The sequence below is a fragment of the Dendrobates tinctorius genome, unplaced genomic scaffold (assembly GCF_039654945.1).
Source record: "Dendrobates tinctorius isolate UK_male_01 unplaced genomic scaffold, ASM3965494v1 ptg000251l, whole genome shotgun sequence".
In the NCBI taxonomy this organism is placed as follows: domain Eukaryota; kingdom Metazoa; phylum Chordata; class Amphibia; order Anura; family Dendrobatidae; genus Dendrobates; species Dendrobates tinctorius.
Window position 1 is genome coordinate 3649484 of NW_027361918.1, and position 21762 is coordinate 3671245.

The following is a 21762-nucleotide window of genomic DNA, read 5'->3' on the forward strand; positions in this document are numbered from 1 at the left end:
GAACAGAGAAGGCTTTATTCCAAAAACCAAGCAACTGTTTCCTGGGGTTTACACGTAGAGGTGTTTAGGTGTGTGGCCCTGATTCAGTTTCTCCGGCACTTGGAATGTGTAGGGGGATCTGTGTAGAGATGTTATGTGATAGATTTAGAGCATAAAATGGAGACAGACGACACAATGAATCCGATTTTCCACAATACATACACGTCTGGTCCAGAAATGTGACCGGTATAACACCCGCTACAATGTTTATGACTCACACCATTGGTTCATGTGGAGAATCTGCCATGTGCACCGGCACACCGGCTCTTCACGCTGCACAGGAACAGCACCGGTACCTATAGAGCGCTCGTCTGAACGAGCCACACGGAAACTAATCACGGAGCCGTCAGGAGGACGGACACTCGGCTTATTACAGAGGAAGACAGATTGCAGCAGACATGGAGAAAGTCTTCAATGCTTTATTCTATAATGATTACAATATTGTTCTAATATCCACAATGGTGAGTGGGAAGGCTCACCCTGACGCGTTTCTGGCGGACCGCCCATAGACTGGTTTTACACTTACCATGCTTTTGCGGGCCAATTTTGCAGCCCCAATAGATTTCTATGGGGCCAAAAATCGGCTCGCAAAAATTCCACGGTGCGCTGTGTGCCATACGGCCGTGAGGGCCATTTTTCTGGCCATGATAAAAGATCGAGCTTGCTCGAACTTCTAAATGGCATACAGACAAACTTCCGTTTTTGCACTGTCACTTCTGGTTTTGCGAAACGCCGTTTTGGAAATAGTATTGGAAAAATGAAAAACGGCGCTCCGCAAACTTTTTTGCGGTCCGTTATTGCGGCAGACCACAAAAAATGCGGCGATACGGCCTGCAAAACCGGGCCGCAAAAAAAGCGGCAAGTGTAAAAGAAGCCTTAGTCACAAAGTGTATCAGGGAATCATGGGATATACCATTTAAAGCAACCAACCACCAATCATGAGAACCACGGAAAACCACGTGGACATAGAAATGATAAGAATAAATGTAACAAAATGCAATTAATACAGAGCTATATGGAACACGCACAAACTCCTAATTAGAGAACACAGTAATTACACACAGTGTCATTTCTATAAGTCATTCCTATGGGTGCTTCGTTTCCAGCCTAATCCCGGACGCCTTCCTCAATAACACTTTTCCCACCAGTCTCCTCCTCTATCTGGACGATTAACTCTCTCAATTCCAAAGAATGTGAGACTTTGGCTGTTCCCATTATCTGTCTCCAAAAAATGTCTGGTTACCCCCGAATGTGTCCTGTTGTTACTGGTAATGTTTGTAGATGTTCCAATACTCTGATTTCGGCTCGTACATCCCACATATTTAAGGTTACATGAATTGCATTGTACAGTACACAACATAACTGGTGTTACCATTAATAAGGGAATTCAGATTCCAGATGTCATTGATGTTCTGTGTCTTATGTGGAAATTGACCCGTTACATTTAGTGCCTGCAGACTTGAGAAACCTTTGATGGAAAGCCAAGCTGTTCTAAAGTGCTCCCGATACATACTGGGGGACGGCATATTACCGAGGGGACGCCCTCTATTAGACACTCACTAAATCAACAGGAAGGGAGAGCAGCGGCTGGCCGACCACTTCCTGTTATTTACTAATGTCCGAAGGCGGGGACAGTGAAGCCAGCGCTGATTGGGCGCAGAGCTCATGTGACATAACCTCACCTGATCACAGGAGAGAGAGCGCAGACACCACTGGAATGGCGCCGATGCAGGACGTGGAAAACTCCTTTAATGTCTACGCAAAACAATTTTAACTAACAAAACAAAAAAAATTATATACTCTGTGTAAAACTGGAAAAAAACGTTGTAAATATCTGTAACAATGTTTCATATTAAACAGCTCCCCCCCTGTGTGCGACTTCTCTGATGACTATGAAGTTTGTCTTTGCTAATAAAGCTTTTTCCGCATTCGGAGCATGAGTACGGCTTCTCTACTGTGTAACTTCTCTGCTGTTTCACCTGAAAGGATTCTTTTAAGGAAACATTTTCCACACTCTGAACATGAATGTTCTTATGTCTGAGAAGACTTGATTCATATATAAAAGAGATCCCACATTCGCTACATGTAACTGGATTCTCTCCAGTGTGATCTCTTTGATGAGAACTTAGCAGAGCTTCAGTATTAAAACATTTTCCACAATCTAAGCATGAGTACGGCTTTTCTTCTGTGTGCATTTTCACATGAGTAATAAGACTTGATCTATGCATAAAAAAACTTCCACATTCTGAACATGAATACGGCTTCTCTCTTGTGTGACCTCTCTCATGTACAGTAAGACCTGATTTATTTATAAAACCTTTCTGACATACAGAACATGTATAAGGCTTCTCTCCTGTGTGAATTCGCTCATGTACAGTAAGACTTGATTTAGCTGCAAAACATTTCCCACATTCTGAACATGAGAATGGCTTCTCTCCTGTGTGAGTTAACTGATGAGCTAAAACATTTGATTTTGTATTACACCATTTCCCACATTCTGAACATGAATACGGCTTCTCTCCTGTGTGAACACTTTTATGCGTATTAAGAGCTGATTTCATTCGAAAACATTTCCCACATTCTGAACAAGCATACGGCTTTACTCCTGTGTGAATTTTCTCATGTATATTAAGATGTGATTTATGTGCAAAACGTTTCTGGCATACCGAACATGAATACGGCTTCTCTCCAGTGTGAATTCTCTGATGTGCAACAAGATAAGATTTTAAAATAAAACACTTTCCACATTCGGAACATGAATATGGCTTATCTTCCGTGTGAACACTCTTATGCTTATTAAGAGTTGATTTATGTAAAAAACATTTCCCACATTCTGAACAGGAATACGGCTTTACACCTGTGTGAATTCTCTGATGTGAAATAAGATTAGATTCATATGTAAAACTTTTCTGGCATACTGAACATGAATACGGCTTCTCTCCTGTGTGAACTCTCTGATGTGCAACAAGATAAGATTTTAAAATAAAACATTTCCCACATTCTGAACATGAAAACGGCATTTTTCCTTTGTGAATTCTCTCATGTTTATGAAGACATGATTTATATTTAAAACATTTTCCACATTCTGAACAAGAAAACGGTGTCTCTACAGTGTGAATTCTCTTATGTGTAGTAAGAAGATTTTTGCTTGTAAAACATTTTCCACATTCAGAACATAAATACGGCTTCTCTCCTGTGTGAATTCGTTCATGGTTAACAAGATCTGATTTACAATTAAAACCTTTTCCACATTCTGAACATGAAAAAGGCTTCACTCCTGTGTGAATTCTCTCATGATTAATAAGAATAACTTTGAGTGAAAAACATTTTCCACATTCTGAACATGAGTACGGCTTCTCTCCTGTGTGAATTCTCTCATGTCTAACAAGGTTGGATTTTTGTGAAAAACATTTACCACATTCTGAACATGAATACGGCTTCTCTCTTGTGTGACTTCTCTTACATTTAACAAGATGTTCTCGATGTACATTAAGGGTAATGAGGTTTTCTCCTGAGGACTGACACATGATATCTTCTTCTTTAACATATTCTAGAGATAACATCACATTTCCTCCAGGACGATCACTTGCATTTTCTGTTAGAAATAAAAATAGATTTCATTATTTTTTCAAATCCCAACTTTAAATGTAAATGTCCATCCATATCCCACCTCTGATCCAGAGGGAAGGCTCTAGAAGAAATGCTATGGACCCCAATGAACACTAGGGGCAAATCCCCCGATCACCAGGGGAACAGAAGATGCAGAATTTGGGATTCTCCAATGGTTTTAGCTTCCCCAGTAATTGTGCCTGAGATGTTCTCATCAATCTCGAGAGGCAGCACAAAGAAGAGCGCTGGACTTCCAGACCACATCCCAAAGAAAACCGCCTGTTTCCATGATCATCAGTGTACACTCAGACACCGGCGAATTCATGTTCCAACCAAATAATTTTACTAACTGGCAAATGCAGACACGAGTATGTACGGCCTGGGACAGTAGTGAGGTTATATTATATCTGCCAGTGCGACCACAGAAATGACTGAGGTCTCCTCTTACCTGGTGATACAAGAGGCCGGAGCTCCTCCACCACAACGTCCTTATACTGATCCCAGTGTCCTTCTACATAATCCCACTCCTCCATGGAGAAATAGAGAGCGACGTCCTGACACCGGAGAGGAACCTGACAACCAACGAGAGAGACATCACCCAGAATCCTCCAGTGTATACTGTATAATCTCCCAGCAGTCTCCTCTCATCACCCAGAATCCCCCAGTGTAGTCTCCCAGCAGTCTCCTCTCATCACCCAGAATCCTCCAGTGTATACTGTATAATCTCCCAGCAGTCTCCTCCCATCACCCAGAATCCCCCAGTGTAGTCTCCCAGCAGTCTCCTCTCATCACCCAGAATCCCCCAGTGTAGTCTCCCAGCAGTCTCCTCTCATCACCCAGAATCCTCCAGTGTATACTGTATAATCTCCCAGCAGTCTCCTCTCATCACCCAGAATCCCCCAGTGTAGTCTCCCAGCAGTCTCCTCTCATCACCCAGAATCCTCCAGTGTATACTGTATAATCTCCCAGCAGTCTCCTCCCATCACCCAGAATCCCCCAGTGTAGTCTCCCAGCAGTCTCCTCTCATCACCCAGAATCCCCCAGTGTAGTCTCCCAGCAGTCTCCTCTCATCTCCCAGAATCCACCAGTGCAGTCTCCCAGCAGTCTCCTCTCCTCTCCCAGAATCCCCCAGTGTAGTCTCCCAGCAGTCTCCTCTCCTCTCATCTCCCAGAATCCCCCAGTGTAGTCTCCCAGAAGTCTCCTCTCCTCTCCCAGAATCCCCCAGTGCAGTCTCCCAGCAGGCACCTCTCCGGTCAGCAGCTCGGTGATCTTGTTGGCCAGTTCTAGGACCTTCTTCTCTGGTGTCGGGCAGTGCAGGGGTTCTGTGATGGGGCTCTGGATCTTGCTCCGTCCTCCGGACATACAGGGGGTCACACGGTCCCCGGACGTCTTCTTCACCACCGTGTGCTCCTGTGTACAGTGACAGACGCCGATCACCACAGATTCTATCCATCTTTTCAGTCCTGTTCTATTAATAGAGATCAGAGTGATCTCATGGGAGACTCTCACCTTTCCCTTTAACAAGTCCATCATCTCCAGGGCGAGGAGTAATACTCTTGCCGTCATGTTGCTTTTGTCCTGGTCGATCCTCGTTGGGTCATTTTTCCTCCTGACGTCCTGGTCCTGATCCTTCTGTCCTTCCATGTACTCCCACTCCTCCATGGAGAAATAGACAGCGGCATCCTGACACCTGACAGGAACCTGACAGACAGACAGTTAGGTGCAGAAATCATTGGCCAGGGACGAGTCCTCGTGATTTCAGCTCTGCAGGTCGATAGTTTGGATGTAAAATGAAACAACTGAGATGAAACTGAAGAAGCGGAGATTGTCAGGGTTAATTACAGGGGAGGAACAAAAATCTCCCGTGAAACGTTCGGGGATTGCAGCCATCTTTCTACAAATCCTCCTCATTTCAGGGGCTCAAAAGTAACTGGACAAATCAACTTTATTATAAAAGAAAAAGTTCTTCTTGACTACACTGCTGAAAAAAATAAAGCAAACCCTTAACAATGTAACTCCAAGTCAATCACACTTCCGTGGAATCAACCTGTCCAGGAAAGAAGCAGCACAGACTGTGAATCCATTTCTCCTGCTGTTGCATAAGCCCCGGTCCACCAGGTTCTCCCTTTCTCCACCATTTGTACATATTGTCAGTAATTATCTATAACCCACAGTGTTCTGTGTATGGCGGAATCATCCGGTCCTTGTATAAGAGCAGTTATAGTGTCGGCCATTACTACCTCTTGTGGTCGGCTGCTCTAACTGTAAAGAACCCTTTCCTATTAAGCTGCCGGAATCGCCTTTCTTCCCCCCCCGTCATGATTGCCCCCTGGTCCTTAGTATGGTCTATGGATGGAATAAGTCATGTGCCGTCCTCTGTACTGACCACACATATACTATACATGTAAATGAGATCTCCTCTGAGAGGTCTGTTTTCTAAGCTAAACAAGCCCAAGTTTTCCTACCTCTCCTCATATGAGAGGCCTCCGTCCCATGTAATAGAGAGGCCTCCATCCTGTGTAATATAGGAGAGGCCTCCATCCTGTGTAATATAGGAGAGACCTCCATCCTGTGTAATATAGGAGAGACCTCCATCCTGTGTAATATAGGAGAGACCTCCATCCTGTGTAATATAGGAGAGGCCTCCATCCCGTGTAATATAGGAGAGGCCTCCATCCCGTGTAATATAGGAGAGGCCTCCATCCCGTGTAATATAGGAGAGGCCTCCATCCCGTGTAATATAGGAGAGGCCTCCATCCCATGTAATATAGGAGAGGCCCCCATCCCGTGTAATACAGGAGAGGCCTCTATCCCGTGTAATACAGGAGAGGCCTCCATCCTGTGTAATATAGGAGAGGTCTCCATCCCGTGTAATACAGGAGAAGCCTCCATCCCATGTAATACAGGAGAGGCCTCCATCCTATGTACTATAAGAGAGGCCTCCATCCTGTGTAATATAGGAGAGGCCTCCATCCCGTGTAATATAGGAGAGGCCTCCATCCCGTGTAATATAGGAGAGGCCTGAATCCTGTGTAATATAGGAGAGGCCTCCATCCTGTGTAATATAGGAGAGGCCTCCATCCTGTGTAATATAGGAGAGGCCTCCATCCTGTGTAATATAGGAGAGGCCTCCATCCTGTGTAATATAGGAGAGGCCTCCATCCTGTGTAATATAGGAGAGGCCTCCATCCTGTGTAATATAGGAGAGGCCTCCATCCTGTGTAATATAGGAGAGGCCTCCATCCTGTGTAATATAGGAGAGGCCTCCATCCTGTGTAATATAGGAGAGGCCTCCATCCTGTGTAATATAGGAGAGGCCTCCATCCTGTGTAATATAGGAGAGGCCTCCATCCTGTGTAATATAGGAGAGGCCTCCGTCCTGCGTAATATAGGAGAGGCCTCCGTCCTGCGTAATATAGGAGAGGCCTCCGTCCTGTGTAATATAGGAGAGGCCTCCGTCCTGTGTAATATAGGAGAGGCCTCCGTCCCGTGTAATACAGGAGAGGCCTCCATGATGTGCAATATAGGAGAATGTTGTGAACTCTCTTGATCCGACTTCTGAGTCGGGGCTCCCTCTGGTGGTTACTGTGGGTAGTGGAGCTGGCTGGCTTGATAGAATATGATAATTGGAAGTCAGGGGTTACTGACAGAGTATTTAAGTGAACAAGCTTTCCTCAGTTGCTGCTGGTGATTTGGTTTCTTCCTGTGTATTTTGAGGATTGCTGTCTCCTGCCTGATCCTGCATTTTTCAGTTAAGTTGTTCATTTGTTAATCCTTTGCATCTGATTTAGTTTTGCCTTTTCTGCTTTGCTGTCAGGGTTCAGTGTGCTCCCTGCTGGGGCAGTGCTGGACCCTGCTCCATATGTTACAGCTTGTGTCAGTTTGTTCACATCCCTGTTATATTAGTCTCTTTTGCTTTGTTGCCAGTTCACACCAGAATGCTGATATAGTGGGGGAGAGGTCATGAGACCTCAGTGTTTTTTGTTCATCAGACGTGTTGGATTTTTTAGGGTTTTCGCGTGATTGCAGACAGTGTCTTTCCTGTTCTATCCTATCTAGACAGTTTGGGCCCCATCATTTGCTCAGTCTATTTTCTGCCTGTGTTTGTGCCTCATCTTGTCTCACCGACAATATATGTTCGGGGGCTGTCTATTCCTTTGGGATTCTACTCCGGGGCAGTTTAGATTTCACCTTTCTTGCTTTAGGCTTAGTTAACTCTCCGGCTGTGCCGAGGAGTCTAGGTCGTCCCACATACCTCAAATGGGACAGCTTCCATCCTAAACACATTAAAAAGTCCATTGTCTACAGCCAGGCCCTCAGGTATAACCGTATCTGTTCCAGTCCTAAGGACATGGATGAACACCTAACCCAGTTTAATATGTCATTTTTAAATCAAGGTTACCATCCCACCTCCATTGATGATCAGATCGTTAGGGCCACAAGGATCCCTAGAAGTCAAGTACTTCAATACAGAAAAAAAGAGGAAAATCATCGTGTACCTCTGGTAGTGACCTACAACCCACAGCTAGAAATACTGAGAAAAATGGCTAAGAAACTTCACCATATCCTACATAAGGATGACCGGTTAAAAATACTATTCAAAGACCCCCCCTTGCTATGTTACAGACAACCTCCCAATCTAAGAAACATCATTATCCGAAGTTCAATGCCCTCAGATTCACCAAGAGGAACATAGCCTTGCAATGGGAGAAGAGGCAAAACCTGCATTCATATAGAGACTAAAGACAAAATCCAAATCCCCAACACACAGCAGGACTATAAGATCCCCGGGACATTCACATGTTCCTCTTCCAATGTGGTGTATTTAATTCTATGCACTATATGTCCTGTGGGTGGCCTCTATGTTGGAGGAACAGGACAGAGACTGAGACCAAGAATGAGGTCTCATCGTCATACAATTACAGACCAAAAAAACCATCTACCGTGGCCAAACATTTCTGTGGTCCATGACACAACATAGACAATATGAAAGTTGTCATTTTAAAAGGCAAATTTTAAATCACAGACACATCGCAGGGTGTGGGAACACAAATTCATTACAATCTTTGATTCTATTCACACAGGACTCACTTTGTCAGGAGGATTTATGGCCCATTACCACATCTGGGCTATTTCCTCCAAATATCCCTCTGATCTCACAGAACTTTCACACCACTTATCTTATCTCACCTAATTAAGGATTCTCTCTTCTAGCTCAGTATTTGTTTATAGAAAAGTCCATGTATCACACCAGCATGTGCATTATACTGTAAATAAATAAGGTTTCTTCAAATATTTTGCTATATCAGCCTGATGAAGGGACGTAAGCAGTCCTGAAAGCTTGCTTGGTAACATCATTTACTATTATTTATTAGCCATTAAAAGGTATCACACCCACAAGATTCCTATTTTGCTTCTCTCACTGAGAGCACTTTATAAATTTATTTTCTACTGGCTAACACGGTACCAAACCACTTTTTTCGTTTTACTAAACTCATCAGTGCTCTCTTTTTTTCACAATGAACAAAACTGTTGATTTGGCCGCTCCTAACATTTCTGGTCTCTCTTTGGATTTTTTTTTTTTTTCAGCCTAATGATAGTCTGTTTCTCTCCCATTGAGAGCTCCTTTGTCCGCATGTAGAGGGTTCACAGCAACAACTTCCAAATGCAAATACCACACCTGGAATCAGCTCCAATTTACTTGCTTAATTGATGATGGACTAATGGGGGAAAAGCATATGCAGCCCTTTAAAAAGATTTCAAGATAACTGTACAGTTACTTTTGGTTCCTTGAAAAAGAGGGAACTACATATTAAAGAGCTGTAATACCTAAACGCTTCATCCAATTAGGATGTGAATCGCCTCTAATTAAAGCTGAGAGTCGGCACTGTTATCCCACATTGATTACCAAAACACATTCAACATAGTTATATAAACAGCTAAAATGCCAAAACTTGTGTCAGTGTCCAAATAATTGTGGACCTAACTGTATACTATCACCACCCAGAATCCTCCAGTGTACACTGTATAATCTCCCAGCAGTCTCCTCTCATCCCACAGAATCCTCCAGTGTACACTGTATAATCTCCCAGCAGTCTCCTCTCCTCACCCAGAATCCTCCAATGTATACCGTGTAATCTCCAAGCAGTCTCCTCTCCTCACCCAGAATCCTCCAGTGTATACTGTATAATCTCCCAGCAGCCTCCTCTCATCACCCAGAATCCTCCACTGTATACTGTATAATCTCCCAGCAGCCTCCTCTCCTCACCCAGAATCCTCCAGTGTATACTGTATAATCTCCCAGCAGCCTCCTCTCCTCTCATCACCCAGAATCCTCCAGTGTACACTGTATAATCTCCCAGCAGTCTCCTCTCCTCACCCAGAATCCTCCAGTGTACACTGTATAATCTCCCAGCAGTCTCCTCTCCTCACCCAGAATCCTCCATTGTATACTGTATAATCTCCCAGCAGTCTCCTCTCATCACCCAGAATCCTCCAGTGTACACTGTATAATCTCCCAGCAGTCTCCTCTCCTCACCCAGAATCCTCCAGTGTATACTGTATAATCTCCCAGCAGTCTCCTCTCATCACCCAGAATCCTCCAGTGTATACTGTATAATCTCCCAGCAGTCTCCTCTCCTCACCCAGAATCCCCCAGTGTATACTGTATAATCTCCCAGCAGTCTCCTCTCATCACCCAGAATCCTCCAGTGTATACTGTATAATCTCCCAGCAGTCTCCTCTCCTCATCACCCAGAATCCTCCAGTGTATACTGTATAATCTCCCAGCAGTCTCCTCTCATCACCCAGAATCCTCCAGTGTATACTGTATAATCTCCCAGCAGTCTCCTCTCATCACCCAGAATCCTCCAGTGTATACTGTATAATCTCCCAGCAGTCTCCTCTCATCACCCAGAATCCTCCAGTGTACACTGTATAATCTCCCAGTAGTCTCCTCTCATCACCCAGAAGCCTCCAGTGTATACTGTATAATCTCCCAGCAGTCTCCTCTCATCACCCAGAATCCTCCAGTGTATACTGTATAATCTCCCAGCAGTCTCCTCTCCTCACCCAGAATCCTCCAGTGTACACTGTATAATCTCCCAGCAGTCTCCTCTCATCACCCAGAATCCTCCAGTGTATACTGTATAATCTCCCAGCAGTGTCCTCTCATCACCCAGAATCCTCCAGTGTATACAGTATAATCTCCCAACAGTCTCCTCTCCTCTCATCACCCAGTATCCTCCAGTGTATACTGTATAATCTCCCAGCAGTCTCCTCTCTTCACCCAGAATCCTCCAGTGTACACTGTATAATCTCCCAGCAGTCTCCTCTCCTCTCATCACCCAGAATCCTCCAGTGTACACTGTATAATCTCCCAGCAGTCTCCTCTCCTCACCCAGAATCCTCCAGTGTACACTGTATAATCTCCCAGTAGTCTCCTCTCCTCTCATCACCCAGAATCCTCCAGTGTATACTGTATAATCTCCCAGCAGTCTCCTCTCATCACCCAGAATCCTCCAGAGTATACTGTATAATCTCCCAGCAGTCTCCTCTCATCACCCAGATTCCTCCAGTGTACACTGTATAATCTCCCAGCAGTCTCCTCTCCTCTCATCACCCAGAATCCTCCAGTGTATACTGTATAATCTCCTAGCAGTCTCCTCTCCTCACCCAGATTCCTCCAGTGTACACTGTATAATCTCCCAGCAGTCTCCTCTCCTCTCATCACCCAGAATCCTCCAGTGTATACTGTAAAATCTCCCAGCAGTCTCCTCTCATCACCCAGAAGCCTCCAGTGTATACTGTATAATCTCCGAGTAGTCTCCTCTCATCACCCAGAATCCTAAAGTGTATACTATATAATCTCCCAGCAGTCTCCTCTCCTCACCCAGAATCCTCCAGTGTATACTGTATAATCTCCCAGCAGTCTACTCTCCTCACCCAGAATCCTCCAGTGTACACTGTATAATCTCCCAGCAGTCTCCTCTCATCACCCAGAATCCTCCAGTGTATACTGTATAATCTCCCAGCAGTGTCCTCTCATCACCCAGAATCCTCCAGTGTATACAGTATAATCTCCCAACAGTCTCCTCTCCTCTCATCACCCAGAATCCTCCAGTGTATACTGTATAATCTCCCAGCAGTCTCCTCTCTTCACCCAGAATCCTCCAGTGTACACTGTATAATCTCCCAGCAGTCTCCTCTCCTATCATCACCCAGAATCCTCCAGTGTATACTGTATAATCTGCCAGCAGTCTCCTCTCCTCACCCAGAATCCTCCAGTGTACACTGTATAATCTCCCAGCAGTCTCCTCTCCTCTCATCACCTAGAATCCTCCAGTGTATACTGCATAATCTCCCAGCAGTCTCCTCTCATCACCCAGAATCCTCCAGTGTATACTGTATAATCTCCCAGCAGTCTCCTCTCATCACCCAGATTCCTCCAGTGTACACTGTATAATCTCCCAGCAGTCTCCTCTCCTCACCGAGAATCCTCCAGTGTATACTGTATAATCTCCCAGCAGTCTCCTCTCCTCACCCAGATTCCTCCAGTGTACACTGTATAATCTCCCAGCAGTCTCCTCTCATCACCCAGAATCCTCCAGTGTATACTGTATAATCTCCCAGCAGTCTCCTCTCATCACCCAGAATCCTCCAGTGTACACTGTATAATCTCCCAGCAGTCTCCTCTCCTCACCGAGAATCCTCCAGTGTATACTGTATAATCTCCCAGCAGTCTCCTCTCATCACCCAGAATCCTCCAGTGTACACTGTATAATCTCCCAGCAGTCTCCTCTCCTCACCGAGAATCCTCCAGTGTATACTGTATAATCTCCCAGCAGTCTCCTCTCCTCACCCAGATTCCTCCAGTGTACACTGTATAATCTCCCAGCAGTCTCCTCTCATCACCCAGAATCCTCCAGTGTACACTGTATAATCTCCCAGCAGTCTCCTCTCCTCACCCAGAATCCTCCAGTGTATACTGTATAATCTCCCAGCAGTCTCCTCTCCTCACCCAGAATCCTCCAGTGTACACTGTATAATCTCCCAGCAGTCTCCTTTCATCACCCAGAATCCTCCAGTGTATACTGTATAATCTCCCAGCAGTGTCCTCTCATCACCCAGAATCCTCCAGTGTATACAGTACAATCTCCCAACAGTCTCCTCTCCTCTCATCACCCAGTATCCTCCAGTGTATACTGTATAATCTCCCAGCAGTCTCCGCTCCTCACCCAGAATCCTCCAATGTACACTGTATAATCTCCCAGCAGTCTCCTCTCCTCTCATCACCCAGAATCCTCCAGTGTATACTGTATAATCTCCTAGCAGTCTCCTCTCATCACCCAGATTCCTCCAGTGTACACTGTATAATCTCCCAGCAGTCTCCTCTCCTCTCATCACCCAGAATCCTCCAGTGTATACTGTATAATCTCCCAGCAGTCTCCTCTCCTCACCCAGATTCCTCCAGTGTACACTGTATAATCTCCCAGCAGTCTCCTTTCCTCTCATCACCCAGAATCCTCCAGTGTATACTGTATAATCTCCCAGAAGTCTCCTCTCATCACCCAGAATCCTCCAGTGTATACTGTATAATCTCCCAGCAGTCTCCTCTCATCACCCAGAATCCCCCAGTGTATACTGTATAATCTCCCAGCAGTCTCCTCTCATCACCCAGAATCCTCCAGTGTACACTGTATAATCTCCCAGCAGTCTCCTCTAATCACCCAGAATCCCCCAGTGTATACTGTATAATCTCCCAGCTGTCTCCTCTAATCACCCAGAATCCTCCAGTGTATACTGTATAATCTCCCAGCAGTCTCCTCTCATCACCCAGAATCCTCCAGTGTACACTGTATAATCTCCCAGCAGTCTCCTCTCCTCACCGAGAATCCTCCAGTGTATACTGTATAATCTCCCAGCAGTCTCCTCTCCTCACCCAGATTCCTCCAGTGTACACTGTATAATCTCCCAGCAGTCTCCTCTCCTCACTGAGAATCCTCCAGTGTATACTGTATAATCTCCCAGCAGTCTCCTCTCCTCACCCAGATTCCTCCAGTGTACACTGTATAATCTCCCAGCAGTCTCCTCTCATCACCCAGAATCCTCCAGTGTATACTGTATAATCTCCCAGCAGTCTCCTCTCCTCTCATCACCCAGAATCCTCCAGTGTATACTGTATAATCTCCCAGCAGTCTCCTCTCCTCACCCAGAATCCTCCAGTGTACACTGTATAATCTCCCAGCAGTCTCCTTTCATCACCCAGAATCCTCCAGTGTATACTGTATAATCTCCCAGCAGTCTCCTTTCATCACCCAGAATCCTCCAGTGTATACTGTATAATCTCCCAGCAGTGTCCTCTCATCACCCAGAATCCTCCAGTGTATACTGTATAATCTCCCAGCAGTCTCCTCTCCTCACCCAGAATCCTCCAGTGTACACTGTATAATCTCGCAGCAGTCTCCTTTCATCACCCAGAATCCTCCAGTGTATACTGTATAATCTCCCAGCAGTCTCCTCTCATCACCCAGAATCCTCCAGTGTACACTGTATAATCTCCCAGCAGTCTCCTCTCATCACCCAGAATCCTCCAGTGTATACTGAATAATCTCCCAGCAGTCTCCTTTCATCACCCAGAATCCTCCAGTGTATACTGTATAATCTCCCAGCAGTCTCCTCTCATCACCCAGAATCCTCCAGTGTATACTGTATAATCTCCCAGCAGTCTCCTCTCATCACCCAGAATCCTCCAGTGTATACTGTATAATTTCCCAGCAGTCTCCTCTCATCACCCAGAATCCTCCAGTGTATACTGTATAATCTCCCAGCAGTCTCCTCTCATCACCCAGAATCCCCCAGTGTATACTGTATAATCTCCCAGCAGTCTCCTGTCATCACTCAGAATCCTCCAGTGTACACTGTATAATCTCCCAGCAGTCTCCTCTCATCACCCAGAATCCACCAGTGTATACTGTATAATCTCCCAGCAGTCTCCTTTTATCACCCAGAATCCTCCAGTGTATACTGTATAATCTCCGAGCACTCTCCTCTCATCACCCAGAATCCACCAGTGTACACTGTATAATCTCCCAGCAGTCTCCTCTCGTCACCCAGAATCCTCCAGTGTATACTGTATAATCTCCCAGCAGTCTCCTCTCATCACCCAGAATCCACCAGTGTACACTGTATAATCTCCCAGCAGTCTCCTCTCATCACCCAGAATCCACCAGTGTACACTGTATAATCTCCCAGCAGTCTCCTCTCATCACCCAGAATCCTCCAGTGTATACTGTATAATCTCCCAGCAGTCTCCTCTCATCACCCAGAATCCCCCAGTATATACTGTATAATCTCCCAGCAGTCTCCTCTCATCACCCAGAATCCCCCAGTATATACTGTATAATCTCCCAGCAGTCTCCTCTCATCACCCAGAATCCCCCAGTGTACACTGTATAATCTCCCAGAAGTCTCCTCTCATCACCCAGAATCCTCCAGTGTATACTGTATAATCTCCCAGCAGTCTCCTCTCATCACCCAGAATCCCCCAGTGTACACTGTATAATCTCCCAGCAGTCTCCTCTCATCACCCAGAATCCTCCAGTGTATACTGTATAATCTCCCAGCAGTCTCCTCTCATCACCCAGAATCCTCCAGTGTATACTGAATAATCTCCCAGCAGTCTCCTTTCATCACCCAGAATCCTCCAGTGTATACTGCATAATTTCCCAGCAGTCTCCTCTCATCACCCAGAATCCTCCAGTGTATACTGTATAATCTCCCAGCAGTCTCCTCTCATCACCCAGAATCCTCCAGTGTATACTGTATAATCTCCCAGCAGTCTCCTCTCATAACCCAGAATCCTCCAGTGTATACTGTATAATCTCCCAGCAGTCTCCTCTCATCACCCAGAATCCTCCAGTGTACACTGTATAATCTCCCAGCAGTCTCCTCTCATTACCCAGAATCCTCCAGTGTATACTGTATACTCTTCCAGCAGTCTCCTCTCATCACTCAGAATCCTCCAGTGTATACTGTATAATCTCCCAGCAGTCTCCTCTCATTACCCAGAATCCTCCAGTGTACACTGTATAATCTCCCAGCAGTCTCCTATCATCACCCAGAATCCTCCAGTGTATACTGTATAATCTCCCAGCAGTCTCCTCTCATAACCCAGAATCCTCCAGTGTATACTGTATAATCTCCCAGCAGTCTCCTCTCATAACCCAGAATCCTCCAGTGTATACTGTATAATCTCCCAGCAGTCTCCTCTCATCACCCAGAATCCTCCAGTGTATACTGTATAATCTCCCAGCAGTCTCCTCTCATCACCCAGAATCCTCCAGTGTATACTGTATAATCTCCCAGCAGTCTCCTCTCATCACCCAGAATCCTCCAGTGTATACTGTATAATCTCCCAGCAGTCTCCTCTCATCACCCAGAATCCTCCAGTGTATACTGTATAATCTCCCAGCAGTCTCCTCTCATCACCCAGAATCCTCCAGTGTATACTGTATAATCTCCCAGCAGTCTCCTCTCATAACCCAGAATCCTCCAGTGTATACTGTATATTCTCCCAGCAGTCTCCTCTCATCACCCAGAATCCCCCAGTGTATACTGTATAATCTCCCAGCAGTCTCCTCTCATCACCCAGAATCCTCCAGTGTACACTGTATAATCTCCCAGCAGTCTCCTCTCATCACCCAGAATCCTCCAGTGTACACTGTATAATCTCCCAGCAGTCTCCTCTCATCACCCAGAATCCCCCAGTGTACACTGTATAATCTCCCAGCAGTCTCCTCTCATCACCCAGAATCCTCCAGTGTATACTGTATAATCTCCCAGCAGTCTCCTCTCATCACCCAGAATCCTCCAGTGTATACTGTATAATCTCCCAGCAGTCTCCTCTCATCACCCAGAATCCTCCAATGTATACTGTATAATCTCCCAGCAGTCTCCGCTCATCACCCAGAATCCTCCAGTGTATACTGTATAATCTCCCAGCAGTCTCCGCTCATCACCCAGAATCCTCCAGTGTACACTGTATAATCTCCCAGCAGTCTCCTCTAATCACCCAGAATCCTCCAGTGTATACTGTATAATCTCCCAGCAGTCTCCTCTCATCACCCAGAATCCTCCAGTGTATACTGTATAATCTCCCAGCAGTCTCCTCTCATCACCCAGAATCCTCCAGTGTACACTGTATAATCTCCCAGCAGTCTCCGCTCATCACCCAGAATCCTCCAGTGTATACTGTATAATCTCCCAGCAGTCTCCTCTAATCACCCAGAATCCTCCAGTGTATACTGTATAATCTCCCAGCAGGCTCCTCTCATCACACAGAATCCTCCAGTGTATACTGTATAATCTCCCAGCAGTCTCCTCTCATCACCCAGAATCCTCCAGTGTACACTGTATAATCTCCCAGCAGTCTCCTCTCATCACCCAGAATCCTCCAGTGTATACTGTATAATCTCCCAGCAGTCTCCTCTCATCACCCAGAATCCTCCAGTGTACACTGTATAATCTCCCAGCAGTCTCCTCTCATCACCCAGAATCCTCCAGTGTACACTGTATAATCTCCCAGCAGTCTCCTCTCATCACCCAGAATCCTCCAGTGTATACTGTATAATCTCCCAGCAGTCTCCTCCCATCACCCAGAATCCCCCAGTGTATACTGTATAATCTCCCAGCAGTCTCCTCTCATCACCCAGAATCCTCCAGTGTATACTGTATAATCTCCCAGCAGTCTCCTCCCATCACCCAGAATCCCCCAGTGTATACTGTATAATCTCCCAGCAGTCTCCTCTCCTCACCCAGAATCCTCCAGTGTATACTGTATAATCTCCCAGCAGTCTCCTCTCATCACTCAGAATCCTCCAGTGTATGCTGTATAATCTCCCAGCAGTCTCCTCTCCTCACCCAGAATCCTCCAGTGTACACTGTATAATCTCCCAGCAGTCTCCTCTAATCACCCAGAATCCTCCAGTGTATACTGTATAATCTCCCAGCAGTCTCCTCTCATCACCCAGAATCCTCCAGTGTATACTGTATAATCTCCCAGCAGTCTCCTCTCATCACCCAGAATCCTCCAGTGTATACTGTATAATCTCCCAGCAGTCTCCTCTCATCACCCAGAATCCTCCAGTGTATACTGTATAATCTCCCAGCAGTCTCCTCTCATCACCCAGAATCCTCCAGTGTATACTGTATAATCTCCCAGCAGTCTCCTCTCATCACCCAGAATCCTCCAGTGTATACTGTATAATCTCCCAGCAGTCTCCTCTAATCACCCAGAATCCTCCAGTGTATACTGTATAATCCCCCAGCAGTCTCCTCTCATCACCCAGAATCCCCCAGTGTATACTGTATAATCCCCCAGCAGTCTCCTCTCATCACCCAGAATCCTCCAGTGTATACTGTATAATTTCCCAGCAGTCTCCTCCCGTCACCCAGAAGCCTCCAGTGTACACTGTATAATCTCCCAGCAGTCTCCTCTCTTCACCCAGAATCCTCCAGTGTATACTGTATAATCTCCCAGCAGTCTCCTCTCCTCACCCAGAATCCTCCAGTGTATACTGTATAATCTCCCAGCAGTCTCCTCTCATCACCCAGAATCCTCCAGTGTATACTGTATAATCTCCCAGCAGTCTCCTATCCTCACCCAGAATCCTCCAGTGTATACTGTATAATCTCCCAGCAGTCTCCTCTCATCACCCAGAATCCTCCAGTGTATACTGTATAATCTCCCAGCAGTCTCCTCTAATCACCCAGAATCCTCCAGTGTATACTGTATAATCCCCCAGCAGTCTCCTCTCATCACCCAGAATCCCCCAGTGTATACTGTATAATCCCCCAGCAGTCTCCTCTCATCACCCAGAATCCTCCAGTGTATACTGTATAATTTCCCAGCAGTCTCCTCCCGTCACCCAGAAGCCTCCAGTGTACACTGTATAATCTCCCAGCAGTCTCCTCTCTTCACCCAGAATCCTCCAGTGTATACTGTATAATCTCCCAGCAGTCTCCTCTCATCACCCAGAATCCTCCAGTGTATACTGTATAATCTCCCAGCAGTCTCCTCTCCTCACCCAGAATCCTCCAGTGTATACTGTATAATCTCCCAGCAGTCTCCTCTCATCCCTCAGAATCCTCCAGTGTATACTGTATAATCTCCCAGCAGTCTCCTCCCATCACCCAGAATCCTCCAGTGTATACTGTATAATCTCCCAGCAGTCTCCTCTCATCACCCAGAATCCTCCAGTGTATACTGTATAATCTCCCAGCAGTCTCCTCTCATCACCCAGAATCTTCCAGTGTACACTGTATAATCTCCCAGCAGTCAACTCTCATCACCCAGAATCCTCCAGTGTATACTGTATAATCTCCCAGCAGTCTCCTCTCATCACCCAGAATCTTCCAGTGTACACTGTATAATCTCCCAGCAGTCTCCTCTCATCACCCAGAATCCTCCAGTGTATACTGTATAATCTCCCAGCAGTCTCCTCTCATCACCCAGAATCCCCCAGTGTATACTGTATAATCTCCCAGCAGTCTCCTCTCATCACCCAGAATCCTCCAGTGTATACTGTATAATCTCCCAGCAGTCTCCTCTCATCACCCAGAATCCTCCAGTGTATACTGTATAATCTCCCTGCAGTCTCCTCTCATCACCCAGAATCCTCCAGTGTATACTGTATAATCTCCCAGCAGTCTCCTCTCATCACCCAGAATCCTCCAGTGTATACTGTATAATCTCCCAGCAGTCTCCTCTCATCACCCAGAATCCCCCAGTGTATACTGTATAATCTCCCAGCAGTCTCCTCTCATCACTCAGAATCCTCCAGTGTATACTGTATAATCTCCCAGCAGTCTCCTCTCATCACTCAGAATCCTCCAGTGTATACTGTATAATCTCCCAGCAGTCTCCTCTCATCACCCAGAATCCTCCAGTGTATACTGTATAATCTCCCAGCAGTCTCCTCTCATCACTCAGAATCCTCCAGTGTATACTGTATAATCTCCCAGCAGTCTCCTCTCATCACCCAGAATCCTCCAGTGTACACTGTATAATCCCCCAGCAGTCTCCTCTCATCACCCAGAATCCTCCAGTGTATACTGTATAATCTCCCAGCAGTCTCCTCTCATTACTCAGAATCCTCCAGTGTATACTGTATAATCTCCCAGCAGTCTCCTCTCATCACCCAGAATCCTCCAGTGTATACTGTATAATCTCCCAGCAGTCTCCTCTCATCACCCAGAATCCTCCAGTGTATACTGTATAATCTCCCAGCAGTCTCCTCTCATCACTCAGAATCCTCCAGTGTATACTGTATAATCTCCCAGCAGTCTCCTCTCATCACCCAGAATCCTCCAGTGTATACTGTATAATCTCCCAGCAGTCTCCTCTCATCACCCAGAATCCTCCAGTGTATACTGTATAATCTCCCAGCAGTCTCCTCTCATCCCCCAGAATCCTCCAGTGTATACTGTATAATCTCCCAGCAGTCTCCTCTCATCACCCAGAATCCTCCAGTGTATACTGTATAATCTCCCAGCAGTCTCCTCTCATCACCCAGAATCCTCCAGTGTACACTGTATAATCTCCCAGCAGTCTCCTCTCATCCCCCAGAATCCTCCAGTGTATACTGTATAATCTCCCAGCAGTCTCCTCTCATCACCCAGAATCCTCCAGTGTACACTGTATAATCTCCCAGCAGTCTCCTCTCATCCCCCAGAAGCCTCCAGTGTATACTGTATAATGTCCCAGCAGTCTCCTCTCATCACCCAGAATCCCCCAGTGTACACTGCATAAGCTCCCAGCAGTCTCCTCTCATCCCCCAGAATCCTCCAGTGTATACTGTATAATCTCCCAGCAGTCTCCTCTCATCACCAAGAATCCTCCAGTGTATACTGTACAATTTCCCAGCAGTCTCCTCTCATCCCCCAGAAGCCTCCAGTGTATACTGTATAATCTCCCAGCAGTCTCCTCTCATCACCCAGAATCCCCCAGTGTACACTGCATAATCTCCCAGCAGTCTCCTCTCATCCCCCAGAATCCTCCAGTGTATACTGTATAATCTCCCAGCAGTCTCCTCTCATCACCAAGAATCCTCCAGTGTATACTGTACAATTTCCCAGCAGTCTCCTCTCATCACCCAGAATCCTCCAGTGTACACTGTATAATCTCCCAGCAGTCTCCTCTCATCACCCAGAATCCCCCAGTGTACACTGCATAATCTCCCAGCAGTCTCCTCTCATCCCCCAGAATCCTCCAGTGTATACTGTATAATCTCCCAGCAGTCTCCTCTCATCACCAAGAATCCTCCAGTGTATACTGTATAATCTCCCAGCAGTCTCCTCTCATCACCCAGAATCCCCCAGTGTACACTGCATAATCTCCCAGCAGTCTCCTCTCATCCCCCAGAATCCTCCAGTGTATACTGTATAATCTCCCAGCAGTCTCCTCTCATCACCAAGAATCCTCCAGTGTATACTGTATAATCTCCCAGCAGTCTCCTCTCATCACCCAGAATCCTCCAGTGTATACTGTATAATTTCCCAGCAGCCTCCTCTCCTCACCCAGAATCCTCCAGTGTATACTGTATAATCTCCCAGCAGTCTCCTCTCATCACCCAGAATCCTCCAGTGTATACTGAATAATCTCCCAGCAGTCTCCTCTCATCACCCAGAATCCTCCAGTGTATACTGCATAATCTCCCAGCAGTCTCCTCTCATCACCCAGAATCCCCCAGTGTATACTGTATAATCTCCCAGCAGTCTCCTCTCTTCATCCAGAATCCTCCAGTGTATACTGTATAATCTCCCAGCAGTCTCCTCTCATCACCCAGAATCCTCCAGTGTATACTGTATAATCTCCCAGCAGTCTCCTCTCATCACCCAGAATCCTCCAGTGTATACTGTATAATCTCCCTGCAGTCTCCTCTCATCACCCAGAATCCTCCAGTGTACACTTTATAATCTCCCAGCAGTCTCCTCTCCTCACCCAGAATCTTCCAGTGTATACTGTATAATCTCCCAGCAGTCTCCTCTCCTCACCCAGAATCCTCCAGTGTATACTGTATAATCTCCCTGCAGTCTCCTCTCATCACCCAGAAT

General features: G+C 46.1%; 1 protein-coding gene across 4 annotated transcripts in view; it reads right to left on the reverse strand.

Annotated features, from left to right (window-relative positions):
- Positions 1–442: 442 nt before the first annotated feature.
- Positions 443–21762, reverse strand: part of LOC141065423 (uncharacterized) — a 171089-nt gene continuing 149769 nt past the window's right edge. For 3 of the 4 annotated variants that reach the window (XM_073557912.1, XM_073557914.1, XM_073557913.1), the window contains exons 4-7: positions 5158–5349; positions 4894–5058; positions 4097–4220; positions 443–3634 (exon numbers count right to left, since the gene is read on the reverse strand). In XM_073557912.1, the coding sequence (XP_073414013.1) occupies positions 1887–3634; positions 4097–4220; positions 4894–5058; positions 5158–5349 (2229 nt within the window). In that variant the 3' untranslated portion in view covers positions 443–1886. The remainder of the gene's footprint in view (positions 3635–4096; positions 4221–4893; positions 5059–5157; positions 5350–21762) is intronic. The other variant, XM_073557915.1, reaches the window with a different exon arrangement.